Source organism: Neophocaena asiaeorientalis, unplaced genomic scaffold (assembly GCF_003031525.2).
Source record: "Neophocaena asiaeorientalis asiaeorientalis breed wild unplaced genomic scaffold, Neophocaena_asiaeorientalis_V1.1 scaffold134, whole genome shotgun sequence".
Taxonomy (NCBI): domain Eukaryota; kingdom Metazoa; phylum Chordata; class Mammalia; order Artiodactyla; family Phocoenidae; genus Neophocaena; species Neophocaena asiaeorientalis.
The window spans coordinates 26,137,502-26,148,111 of NW_020185339.1; the positions used below are offsets into that span (position 1 = coordinate 26,137,502).

The 10,610-nt window shown below is 62.3% G+C and overlaps 1 protein-coding gene across 2 annotated transcripts in view; it reads right to left on the minus strand.

The window, feature by feature from the left end:
- Positions 1 to 10: 10 nt before the first annotated feature.
- The window catches only part of TNS2 (tensin 2), a 14,279-nt gene continuing 3,679 nt past the window's right edge, over positions 11 to 10,610 (minus strand). For both annotated transcript variants that reach the window (XM_024736729.1, XM_024736728.1), the window contains exons 4-30: positions 10,002 to 10,040; positions 9,718 to 9,756; positions 9,515 to 9,564; positions 9,095 to 9,266; positions 8,767 to 8,817; positions 8,352 to 8,474; positions 8,200 to 8,264; positions 7,289 to 7,372; positions 6,634 to 6,746; positions 6,479 to 6,539; positions 6,140 to 6,215; positions 5,754 to 5,883; positions 5,596 to 5,661; positions 5,370 to 5,514; positions 5,310 to 5,335; positions 4,087 to 5,217; positions 3,795 to 3,945; positions 3,083 to 3,672; positions 2,878 to 2,967; positions 2,439 to 2,564; positions 2,141 to 2,233; positions 1,937 to 2,014; positions 1,691 to 1,768; positions 1,115 to 1,283; positions 956 to 1,024; positions 820 to 849; positions 11 to 650 (exon numbers count right to left, since the gene is read on the minus strand). In XM_024736729.1, coding sequence (XP_024592497.1) covers positions 512 to 650; positions 820 to 849; positions 956 to 1,024; positions 1,115 to 1,283; positions 1,691 to 1,768; positions 1,937 to 2,014; positions 2,141 to 2,233; positions 2,439 to 2,564; positions 2,878 to 2,967; positions 3,083 to 3,672; positions 3,795 to 3,945; positions 4,087 to 5,217; positions 5,310 to 5,335; positions 5,370 to 5,514; positions 5,596 to 5,661; positions 5,754 to 5,883; positions 6,140 to 6,215; positions 6,479 to 6,539; positions 6,634 to 6,746; positions 7,289 to 7,372; positions 8,200 to 8,264; positions 8,352 to 8,474; positions 8,767 to 8,817; positions 9,095 to 9,266; positions 9,515 to 9,564; positions 9,718 to 9,756; positions 10,002 to 10,040 — 3,984 coding nt within the window. In that variant the 3' untranslated portion in view covers positions 11 to 511. The remainder of the gene's footprint in view (positions 651 to 819; positions 850 to 955; positions 1,025 to 1,114; positions 1,284 to 1,690; positions 1,769 to 1,936; positions 2,015 to 2,140; positions 2,234 to 2,438; positions 2,565 to 2,877; positions 2,968 to 3,082; positions 3,673 to 3,794; positions 3,946 to 4,086; positions 5,218 to 5,309; positions 5,336 to 5,369; positions 5,515 to 5,595; positions 5,662 to 5,753; positions 5,884 to 6,139; positions 6,216 to 6,478; positions 6,540 to 6,633; positions 6,747 to 7,288; positions 7,373 to 8,199; positions 8,265 to 8,351; positions 8,475 to 8,766; positions 8,818 to 9,094; positions 9,267 to 9,514; positions 9,565 to 9,717; positions 9,757 to 10,001; positions 10,041 to 10,610) is intronic.

Below are 10,610 nucleotides of genomic sequence, written 5' to 3' on the forward strand. Positions count from 1 at the left end.
CAACTCCGACTAAACGTTATAGAAACTCTTTATTATTAGACAAAAATAGACTCTTTTTTAGCCCCCTTTTCATGTGATCCCACTCTGATCTCTCTGCTCAGAGGGGAGGCAGAGGAGGGAGTGCCTTGCTCCCCACACTCTCCCCTCTCCCTGCCATGCTGGGACCTGCAGCTGGGTGGAGCTAGCAGGGCCTGTCTCCGCCAGCGCTGATGTTCTCGTGCAGGCAGGGCCATCCCCATCTCCTCCAGGCTCCACTGCTGATGCCTTCTCACCCTTCACACACCCATCTCTGCCATCTGCTCACATGCAAGGTCATCTCATGGGCCCGTCCACTTTGCTTAGCAGGCTGGGGGCGGGGAAGGAGAGCAGTGTCCCAGGCCGGTGTCCGCTCCCCGTTCCTAGGGGAGGGGCTGGATCCCGGGTCTCCTGGGTCCAGGCCAGGGGAAGTGAGGGCTGTGGGGTGCTGAGAGGGGCGCAGTGTCGATGTGGGCTCGGAGCTTGTGGCCTTCCTTCATTTTCTCTGGCCCAGCAGAACTTTGGTGATGAAGGTGACAATGGCACCTGCAGGCTGATCTGGGTCAAGCTCTGCAAAGAGGTGACACACATTCTCCCAGGGGCTTCCCGGCTTCTTGGCCACGAAACCAAAGATCCTGGGGGTACAAAGGCAGGATGGGGAGGGCTCAGCATCCCTTCCACAGGGACTACCACGCCAGGGTTGGGGAGGAAGGAGGTGCCTCGATGCCACGCCAGTGCCACGCCAGTGCCATGCCATGCCATGCCATGCCAGGGAGGCGCGACTGCACTCCCAGGGAGGCTTACTTGGAGGTGGTCCCGTCCGGGTTGGTCCATCTGCAGAAGGAGAAGAACTGTGAAGGGATGCACCCGGGGAATAGCTACCAACGGAAGAGCTGGGCTGGGGACTGTGGGGCGAAAGGGCTGGGAGGGAGAGGGTCACCTCCGGTCCTGAGGGTCAGTGCTGGCGAAGGTGATGCTGTTCACTGGATAATGGCGGCGAAAGAAGAGCCTGTGAGGAGGAGGGTGGGGAAAGTCACCCAGAAATCGGGGCCCCAGGGCCTGCACCCCTCCCCCGGGGGGGCTTGGCACGCACACTCACTTCCTCTGGTTGTCCGTCAGCGTGATGCCCTGGGCTGAGACCTTGAAGTGGACAATGGCTGGCGTGGGGCGGGGGCTGCAGCTCAGAGCTGCGGAGCTGGCCCGCGCCACCGCTTGGGGGCCTGTCAGCGACTCCGTCTCCACTGAGGTCAGGTAGAGCACACTGCAGGCTGGGGGGGCGGGGGGTTGGAGGGAGCAGCGGCTCTGCCTGCCCCCAGTTCTATCTTCCCTCGATCCCCCCACCCACCGGCTCTCGCAATTTCCCCAGCTAGTGCGCCCGGGATGCGTGTCACACAGGTAACCTGTTAAAAAGGCAGATTCTGTGCCTCCCCCAGATCCACAGTCAGGTGCTGGAAAGAGGCCTGAGAATCTGCGTCCTAACAAGCCCCCTCCCCACAGAGCCTAGACCAAGGACTCCCTCTCCCACTGTGCCTACAGATGCAGGGCTCCCCCTGCCCTCAGGGGTTAGATGCATCCGCCAGGGCCCACCCACCCACCTCAAGGCCTTTCAGTGCCCCATGTATCAGCAACGGCCCCCTTGGTGCCCAGGGGGAGGAGAGGAGGGAGAGGCCCGTACCGGCGCCCTGGCGCAGGAGGTCTGCCGCTGTGCTCATGTTGGCGGGCGCTGGGGCCTCTGGGGCCTCCTCCAGAGGATCTGAGGGAAACGGGGGCCAGTGGGGAGTGGCAGTGCCGGGAGATGGAGAGCAACCTCTGCCGTCCCCGAGGGAAGGCAGGCAGGCAGGGGGGAAGCCAGGGCCTAGGGATTCTGCCTTTGCCTGCAGTGGGTGGGGAGAGGTGGGAGGACAGATGACCGGACACCCACCTTTGCTGGGAATACGCAGGCAGCAGGGCAGGGACAGCGGGGAGATGGAGTGCTGGGAGACCAGGGCCGACAGGCTGCCTGCAGGGGAGAGGCGAGTGGGGTCTCGAGGCACCCGGAGATACCCGCGGTCTACCTCCTCCCTCCTGACGCCTCTTAGCCTCCCTGGACCAGCCCAGTGCAGCCTTCCCAGCCCCTGCTTCTCACCAAAGTAGGGCTCGCTGGGGCACCCCTTGATCTTCACCCCTTTGGGCCCAGTCTCAATGAGAAAATGGCGGACGAGCTGTTCCAAGGGGTCCCCTGAGCGGAGGGGAGGGCAGGGGAGAGGAAGGCTTCGTCAGATTCCAGGTTCTGCTTCTCGCCTGCTGGAATTCTTTCCCGAGCAGGAGAGGACACTTGCTCCCTCTCCCCACTAAGAAGCGACATGGCCCACCCTGCCTTGTCTGGCCTCTGGTACCTCCCCACACCCCACTCCCCGTTCCCCTCACGGTTGACCATTCTGTACCTTTCCAGGGCTGGGTGCTGGGTGGGGGCGTAGCCACCTTGAGAGCCAGCCCATAGGCTCCTTGGAATGAATGACTGTCCCTGATCAAGAAGGCCCCAGGGTCCTTGTCCTTCAGCAGGGCAATGGCTGCAGGAGGTTGGAAGAAGTCTTCTCAGCGGCCGACTGAGCCCCAAGGAGCCCCTCCGCTCTGCTGCCCAAGTTCCCCAGGCCTCTGGCCCTAACAGCTGCAGCGACAGCACCCGGGACGCCACTGGGGAGTCAGCGCACAGAGCGCTGACAGTGTTAGACCTCCTTGAGCCCGAAGCCCAGAATCACCAGCTAGAGAAAGGCTCGGCCCAGAGGAGGCCCGCTGAGACGGGGAAGAGGCACCGACCGGAAGGATGGGCTCCAAAGCCGAGCCAGAGCCCTGGACGGGGGTGGGCGCAGGCTGGCTTCTCACCTTGGTCACGGGACAGGTGTGGCTTATACCAGAACTTGGACGTATCCTGGACAAACTTGACGTTGCTCTGGCTCTCTTGCATAGGAGGCTCTAGGACAGGGAGGGACTGAGCTTGGCCTCAGGGCTCCCCAGTCCCCATGCCATGCCCCTCCCTGGGAAAAAGGGTTCTCCCAAGGTGGCCCCAGCCACCCGAAGGCCTTTATACCTGGGGGTTGGGGGGCATTATCCGGGACCAGAGGTGCAAAGGTGACATGGTGACTCGTGCCTCTAGCTGGTGGCGATGCCTGCTCTGGGCCCCAGGGTCCCGGCTGTTGCCCAGGCCCCAGCAGGTGGCGCTTCTCGGGAAGTGGGGGCTGGGTAGGGCCACTGATGTCATAAGATGCAGTCAGAGGGAAGGCAGGTACGGGTGAGCTCCCCGGCGGCTCTGGGCTAGCCACAAGCCAGGGCATCTGAGTAGGCACAGGGGTGAGGGGGGACCCGTCTGGGCTGTCCGGGGAGTCTCGAAGGCCCTGCCAGGGGGCGTGGCGGAGGCCGGGCAGGGTGGTGGGTACAGGGCCCCTTGGACTGGTGCTGTCCGAACGGCCCCCCGGGCTCCTCTCCTGAGGCCAGTCGTTGGGTGAGCTGGGTGGGGAGGCTGGGCAGAAGGGACCAGGGGCCGGAGGCTCAGGCCCACTTCTTGCTGGCAGCTCTGGAGCTCTTTCAGCCCCTCCCTGGGAAGCAGGTGGCAAGGCCTCTCTGGGACTCAGTCTCTGAGTGGGCGCCAAGGTGGGGGACCTAGTGTCCTGCCGTCGGGTGCTGCGGGGTGGGAGGGCAGGTGGTTAGTGGAGCCGCAGAACCCCGTGAGAGCTGCCCCCACCCCAGGCTTCAGGGTCTGCCCGGACCAAGAGGCGCCTGAGCTGCCCAGCCCCTCTGGGTACCTCTCCTTGCCCTGGACTGGGCTGCTGGTGTGCAGGGGTGTGGAGGGACCGGACAGCTCAGAAGAGGCACTGCACTGGGCATCTCGGGGAGACCGAGGCAGGGTGCTGTGCCCGCTGGGGCTCTCCCTCCAGGACACAGGCTCCGGTGACTCTGCAGGGAAGGTGAGAGGAGGGGCTGTGAGCCAGGAAGAGCCCCTTCTGTCTGGCTTAGCTCTTTCTCACTCTGTGCCTTCCCCCACCATCTTCCAGAGCCCTCCTCTGCCCTGGGCACTCCCCATCCCAGCGCCCTCACCTGCAGATGCCAAGGGTCCTGCTGGGGCCAGGTGCCCGGGCGGCGGATACCTGTCCCCTCCCTCCTCCGCAGGGATCTCGTAGCTGAGGTTCCTGGATTGGGGGTAGGGTGGGCTGCCGGGGGAAATGGAGCCAGCCCGGGGGGAGTGGGCACCAGAGCTGGGATACCTTCTGCCCTCGCCTGGAGACCCGCAGCTGTGAGGCGCCCGGCCATACGCTGGGCAGTAACTGGGAACCGCTCCTCCATAGCCGTATGTCACCAGGGCAGGGTACCCTGGATGCCCATACCTGCCTTCGGGGCACATGGCGTAGGAGCAGCCCTCATGCCCTTCCTCGCCTGCCTTGGGTGGCTTCAGGCAGCTGTAGTCGGGCACTGGGGCATGGTGGTGCCCACAGGAAGGCACCAGCAGGGGCAGCGGGTGCCCAGGTCGCACCGGGTGCAGGAGGGGCTTGCCAGCCTCATTCGCCCACCCCTCTCCAGCCTCCCTCTCCAGGCGCAGCCCATAGAGGGCTGCCGTGGGCAGCGCTAGCTTCTCCTCACAGGCGGGGCATGAGCACAGGGCAGGCAGCCCAGGGTCCTCCAGGATCACCACCTCCCGGTAGCCTGGGGCGCGGTAGCCAAAGTCCCCGTTGGCCGGTTTCCCCAGCTCAGGCGGGTAGGGGTACGGCCCCTCGGACAGCGATCGGCAGAGGCGCCTCTTCTCCACGGAGGCCTCAGCATAGCCCTGTGGGGGCCCCTCGTAGGCCCCGTAGGCCAGCCGCCTCCTCTCCAGGGTCCCCTCTGGCCGGTAGTAGCCCCCATTGGGGGCCCCGCAGGGTTCCCGGTAGCCCTGGCGGCAGGAGCAGTGGCGGCTGAGGCCAGGCCTGTGTCCCGAATACATTCCAAGGCGGGGGCCTCCGCCCGCCGGGGGCTGCTCTTCATCATCGAGGATGGCCGTCTCACGCCCAGCTCCCCGGCCCCCGGCGGCCACGCCACAGCCCCCCAGGAGGCGCTCCAGCTCCCGCCGCTCGGCAGCTGTCGGAGGTGGCCGGCCAGGGGACTCGGCGGCGGGCTCGGCGGTCAGCGTGGAAGAATGGCCAGAATCGCTGCTGACAGAGAGCAGCGGGGGCGGGGGCGGCCCCGGGGAGGGCGAAAAGGGGGCGAGAGAGAGAAAGAGAAAGAGAGAGAGAGAGAGAGAGAGAGAGCGTGTGTGTTAACAGGGGACAGCGCAGGAGACTCCAGCTCAGGGGGTGTCTCTTGGGAGGGGTGTCTGCCTGGGGAGGGAAGAGTGTGCCCCTCAAAACTCCACCTCCTGCCGCCCCGTGCCCCACACACCATCCACACTGTCCTCGTGGTGCAGGTTGAAGTTCTCGTAGGAGTCCCAGCGCACGGCAGGCTCTGCCGTGTTGTAGTCAACAGAGACCGAGGGCTCATTCCGTGGGGTGCTGCCTACGGAAGTGCACCCGGGGGTGAGGCGCAGGGAGGGACGACTCCCCTCCGCCCCCCGCCGGGGCCAGGCCTGGCTCTCACCTTTGATCTTCTCTGGGCTGGAGGAGAAGACGAACTCCACCGAGGCTTGGAAGGGGAACCTCTCGTCTGCGGGGAGTGGGCAGTGAGGAACCAGGCGCCCGCCCGCCCGCCCGCCCTCACCTGGGCTCCAGCCCCCAAGCCACTTGTCTCCAACTCACCGGCCCAGGCCTCATCCAGCTGGTCCTTGGGGAAGGTGAGCCGTGGTCCATGGATGGTACACGTGTGGAACTGGACTCGGAACACGAGGGTCCGGTCAGTCCCCCGGCTACCCCTGTGATAGCACGTCACCTGGGTGAGGGGAGGGAGACCGGCGTTCAGGCCCTCGTGTCCACTCACGTCTCCTCGGCGCTTCCACCCTGGGGACTATCTGGCCATGGCTCTGCCTTGCCTGAACCCCAGGGTGACCTCCCCATCAGGAGGACGCCCTCTTTGCCCTCCCATCAGCCTCGAACTGATGGCTCACCAGAGACTGTGCAGCTGGCGGCTCATACCACCGCCCCTCACCCCACCCCCAGGACTCTCCCTGTCGCTAAGGCCCCCTCACCATGACATCGCCTTTGAGGAGGAGAGCCGGCTCCAGGCTGATGCAAAGCTGCTGGGGACCAGGGCTTGCAACATGACTGGGGAAGAGAGAGGGCAGAGGTGAACCAGGGGCACTCGGGTACACAGGTGGCTGTGAAGAGTCAGGAGACAGTTGGGAGATTGGAGACTGAACACTGCCTTAGTGAGAGCCCTGTAAGCATCAGCCTCCCCACCTATAAAACGGATTCTGTGATGCTATTATTTTGTGGGTGCAGTGGCTGGAGGCCCAGCTATCTGGGGAGGCTGGAGAAACAGGGACCCAGGGAGCAGAGAAGCAGGGGCCCGGGAACAGAGCACTCACTAGATTCCAGATGTGTAGACAAGCTGCATGGACTGGTAGATCTTGAGGAAGGGTTGGAAACCTGGAGGGGCAAGAAGGAGAAGGCACGTGAGGGGTGCTGAGTGGAGGGGGTGGGGGACAGCCCGCTCCCTGGAGTACATTCCAAGCAGACTCACCCGTGCCAGGTTCAAAGGCTGGCAGCATGGGCACGAGCACATAGTGCAGGAAGAGAGGGCTGCTGTTCATTCTGATGGAGCCGGACAGCAGACCACTGAAGTAGCTGATATACCTGGTGGGGGGATGTCAAGGAGGACGTAAGCCCCTTCCTCTGGAGATCCCCTGGTGTCATCTCAACTACGAACGCTGCCCCAGCCACCTTCTCCTCGGCGCTTCCCTCCCATCTTCCAGCTCAACAGAGATTTCTTCCTTGCATCTAACCTCCATCCTTCTTGCTGTCTCTGAGGTTTTGTCCTTGCTGTTCCCTCTGTCTAGAATGCTCTTCCCCCAGATCTCTGCCTCACGTAATATAGCGGTGGGTCCTGACTGTTCATCATGAGACTCAGCTTTATTTTTTGTATAGATAGCACCTGTCATCATCCAAAACGACCTTGTCTCTTTATTCACAGGTTTATTGCCGTCTACCCCACTAGCATGTAAATAAGCCCCAGGAGAGCAGGGACCCTGTGCTTGTTCTGCGTTCTCAGCATTTGGCACAGTCCCAAGCACACAGGAGGCGCTCCATGAAGGTGTGCGGCATGAGCGAGAGAACCTCGGCCTTCGTAGCCACGGAGGGAACTGCTCCTCTGGCCCGTCCCCACCTAGGCTGCTCACCGGCGCTGGGAGGGCTGCAGCTCCGAGGCCACTTTGTCCTCACAGAACTTCCGCATGGTAAGGGTAGCCAGCGCCTGGTCCGCCCTGGGGAGAGTGAGACCAGTGTGGGGTCTTAGGGGCTGGTCTCCAACCTGGTCTCCCATCCCTAAGCCCCAGGGGAGGGAAGAGAGGTGCGATTTCCCCCAAGTCTAGAGGAGGCCCAGAGTGGTGGTGAAGAGAACTAGAAACCCCAGTCACTTTACTAGTTGTTGGACCTCGGGCAATTGTTCCCTGAGTTTTAGTTTCTTCCTCTGTAAAATGGGACAATAAGACCATGTTATGGGTTGAATCGTGTCCCCGCAAAAGATATGTACCTCAGAATGTGACCTTATTTGGAAATAGGGTCGTTGCAGATGTAATTAGTTATGATGTTATACTGGAGTAGGATGAGCCCTTAATCCAATATGATTGGTGTCCTTAGAAGAAGAGAAGAAGAGACACAGACACACAGACACACCGGAAGAAGGCCATGTGACAACAAAGGCAGAGATCGGAGTGATGCATCTGCAAGCCAAGGAACACCGAGGACTGTTGGCCAGCACCAGGAGCTAGGAAGAGGCCAGGAAGGTCTCTACCCAGAGTCTCAGTGGGAGTGTGGCCCTGCTGACACCTCAGATTTTAGACTTGTAGCCCCCAGAACTGAGACAACAGGTTTCTGTTGTCTTAAGCCACTTAGTTTGTGGCACTGTGTTACAGCAGCCCTAGGAAAACTGTGGTGAAGTACAAGTGAGAAGAAGGAGGTGGAAAGGTCAAGTTTATAGTACGTGGCTCTTCTGAACACTGAGGTGGGCTTCAGAGGAGATGGGCTCGTCAAGGGCCAGTTGGAGGAAGGGTCACTGGGGAAGGGGGCGCTCGGGGCTGGGGAGCCTTACCCTGCAGAGATCTTGCTGTAGTGCATGTAGGCAGAGACGATGACCCCGAGCTTGCCTTTGCTCCCCTAAGGACAGAGAGACAGGGATGCAGGGCTTGCCGGGGACCCTGGCTGAGGGCACCCCAGCCCCGCGAACTCGCGCTCCCAGCTCACCTTGCAGTACAGTACGACCACATGCTGCGGGTCAGCACTGAGCCACGTCTCCATGGCTTTGCAGATGGAGCACAGCTTGTCCAGCGGGGGCGCGTGCAGCTCAGGCCAGCCAAAGTCCTGGACCTGCGGGGTGCAGGAGTGGGACTGGGACTGGTGGCCGCCAGAGAAGAGGCGGGGGGGGGTGGAAGAGGGACAGGCTGTAGGGGCCTGGAGACAAGGTCAGGGGCCTGCTGGCTGTGTCCATGGCAGCTTCAACACTTCCCTCACCTGGACAACGGGTTGATACCTGAGGCACCATGCTTTGGGGTGTCCCAAGTGACGTGCCATATGGGAAAGTGCTTCAGAGTGAAGTAGATAGCAATTGCTACTATTAATACCGAGGAGGCAGGGGGTGATGGCTTTAATCCCCTCCTACCTTGGGGTTTAGGCGGGTCAGGTCATGTCTTTTCTCTGAAAGGTTGAAGAGCTGCAAGTAAAGTGGGGGCATTAGGCGAAATGACCCCAGGCAGCGAGGCGCGATGATGCTTGGAGGTGGTATCACCCGCTGTGACCCTAAGGAAGGGCCTTTCTCCAAAATGAGGAGGTCGCTAAGGCCCAACATAGCTCGGACAGCCCAGTCGGCGGTCCAGGTTTGCGCCCGGGCCCCGCCCACTCGGGGCTCCGCCTCCGCGGCGTGACGTCAGGGAGGGGCCTGGACCTCCCAGCCCTCTCGTTGGCTGACTGAGGCAGGTCCCGCCCCTCACCAGGTACTTGTCGCGGTGCTTGGATTGCAGCACGTGAGCCAGCTCGCGCAGGTGTCCGCGGTGTCGCTGTTCGTCGGGCCGCGCAGGGAAGGCGGCGGCCAGGATTCGCTCCGTCACGTAGGTGAGGTCCAAGTCCCAGCGGCGCTCCATGAGAGGATCCAGGCTGAAGCTCCTGGGGAGGAGGCGAAGCCTGTGTTAGGAACAGGGCGGAGAGTGGGGGTGGGGCGGGCACCGGAGGCTGGTGTGAAAGAAGGGTGTTTGGCTGACTACAGGTGAGGTCTCCCGGGTCCTGAGAGTGGGTGGGACCAGCTGGGAGGCGGCGCTGGCCTGGAGAGCTTTGTTGGGGGGCCCTGCCCTGGGCTGAGGTGTGAGGCCAGCGGAAGGGGCTCATATGGGACCACACCCCGCGCCCTCACTTACCTGGGCAGAGTGCTGCGTTGCTTTGAGTAGTTCAGAGACTTGGTGGATCCCTGGTGGATGAGATGAGACTTTGCACACGTCTTTTGTGCCCCTCACTCGAGGCTCCCCACTCCAGAGTTCCATGAACTTTTGCTTCAGAAGAAACCTAGGTCCTTAGTCCCAGAGCTAACTGCTTCCGCCCCCCTCCTCCAGCATCACCTTACCAGGTGCTCTATGCGCCTCACAGGGGCCGTGTTTCTCCGCTAGAGGGAGATGGGGGAGGAAAAGGAAGTGGTTAGGGAAGGGGCGAGGACCAGCCGGCGTCCACAGGCCCAAGAGGACGATAGCAGAGGGCTCAAATTTTTTCCCACTGCCTCAGGATTGACCACTATCCACATTAGTCCATTCAAGGTAACCTCCTGGTGGCCCTCTCTGTGGCCACCAGACCTCTGGACACCGCCGCAGCCAGGTTCCTTGCCTCGGTCACCCCATCCCAGAGCATACTTACCAGCTCCGTGGGAGGCAAGGCCTGACAGGACGAAGTCACCTGGAAGGAGACGGGAGTGAGGAGCTGAGCTGCTGGTGAAATGGGCTTTCCCGGGCTTAAGGATGGGGCCACCCCTCAGCTTCAGCGAGAAGTTGGAGGGGCTGTCAGCAGATGGGCGCAGGCTGCAACTGAGGTTCCTCTATTTAAGGGAGCCTCCCCTCTGGCCTCTCGATCCCCCACCCCTGGGCCCCCCACTTGTTACTCTTGGCTTCCAGCCCCCTGCCCACACAGACCCCCATTCATCCAGCTGCAGGGCAGGAGTTATATATAGAGCCATGCAGGCAGGCCATGGCTAGGGACGGACACTGGCCTCTTTCACTGGGAGACCCCGCCCCTGGGCACACAGCTCCCCAAAGCCAGCTCCAAGGCCCTAGGACCGCTCACACTGCAGGAGGAGGACCAGGGCACCTCCCCAGAGATGCAGCTGTTTCAGGTTCCCAGTGGACAGTGGGTGCTATCTACAACTTGCACCTTCTGCCCAGCCTTTCCAGGGCCCAGGACAAGACCCACTCAGGCATCCTGAGGACCCTTCCCCAGAAGGAAGGCACAGCCCATCCGGCTGCCAGTGTC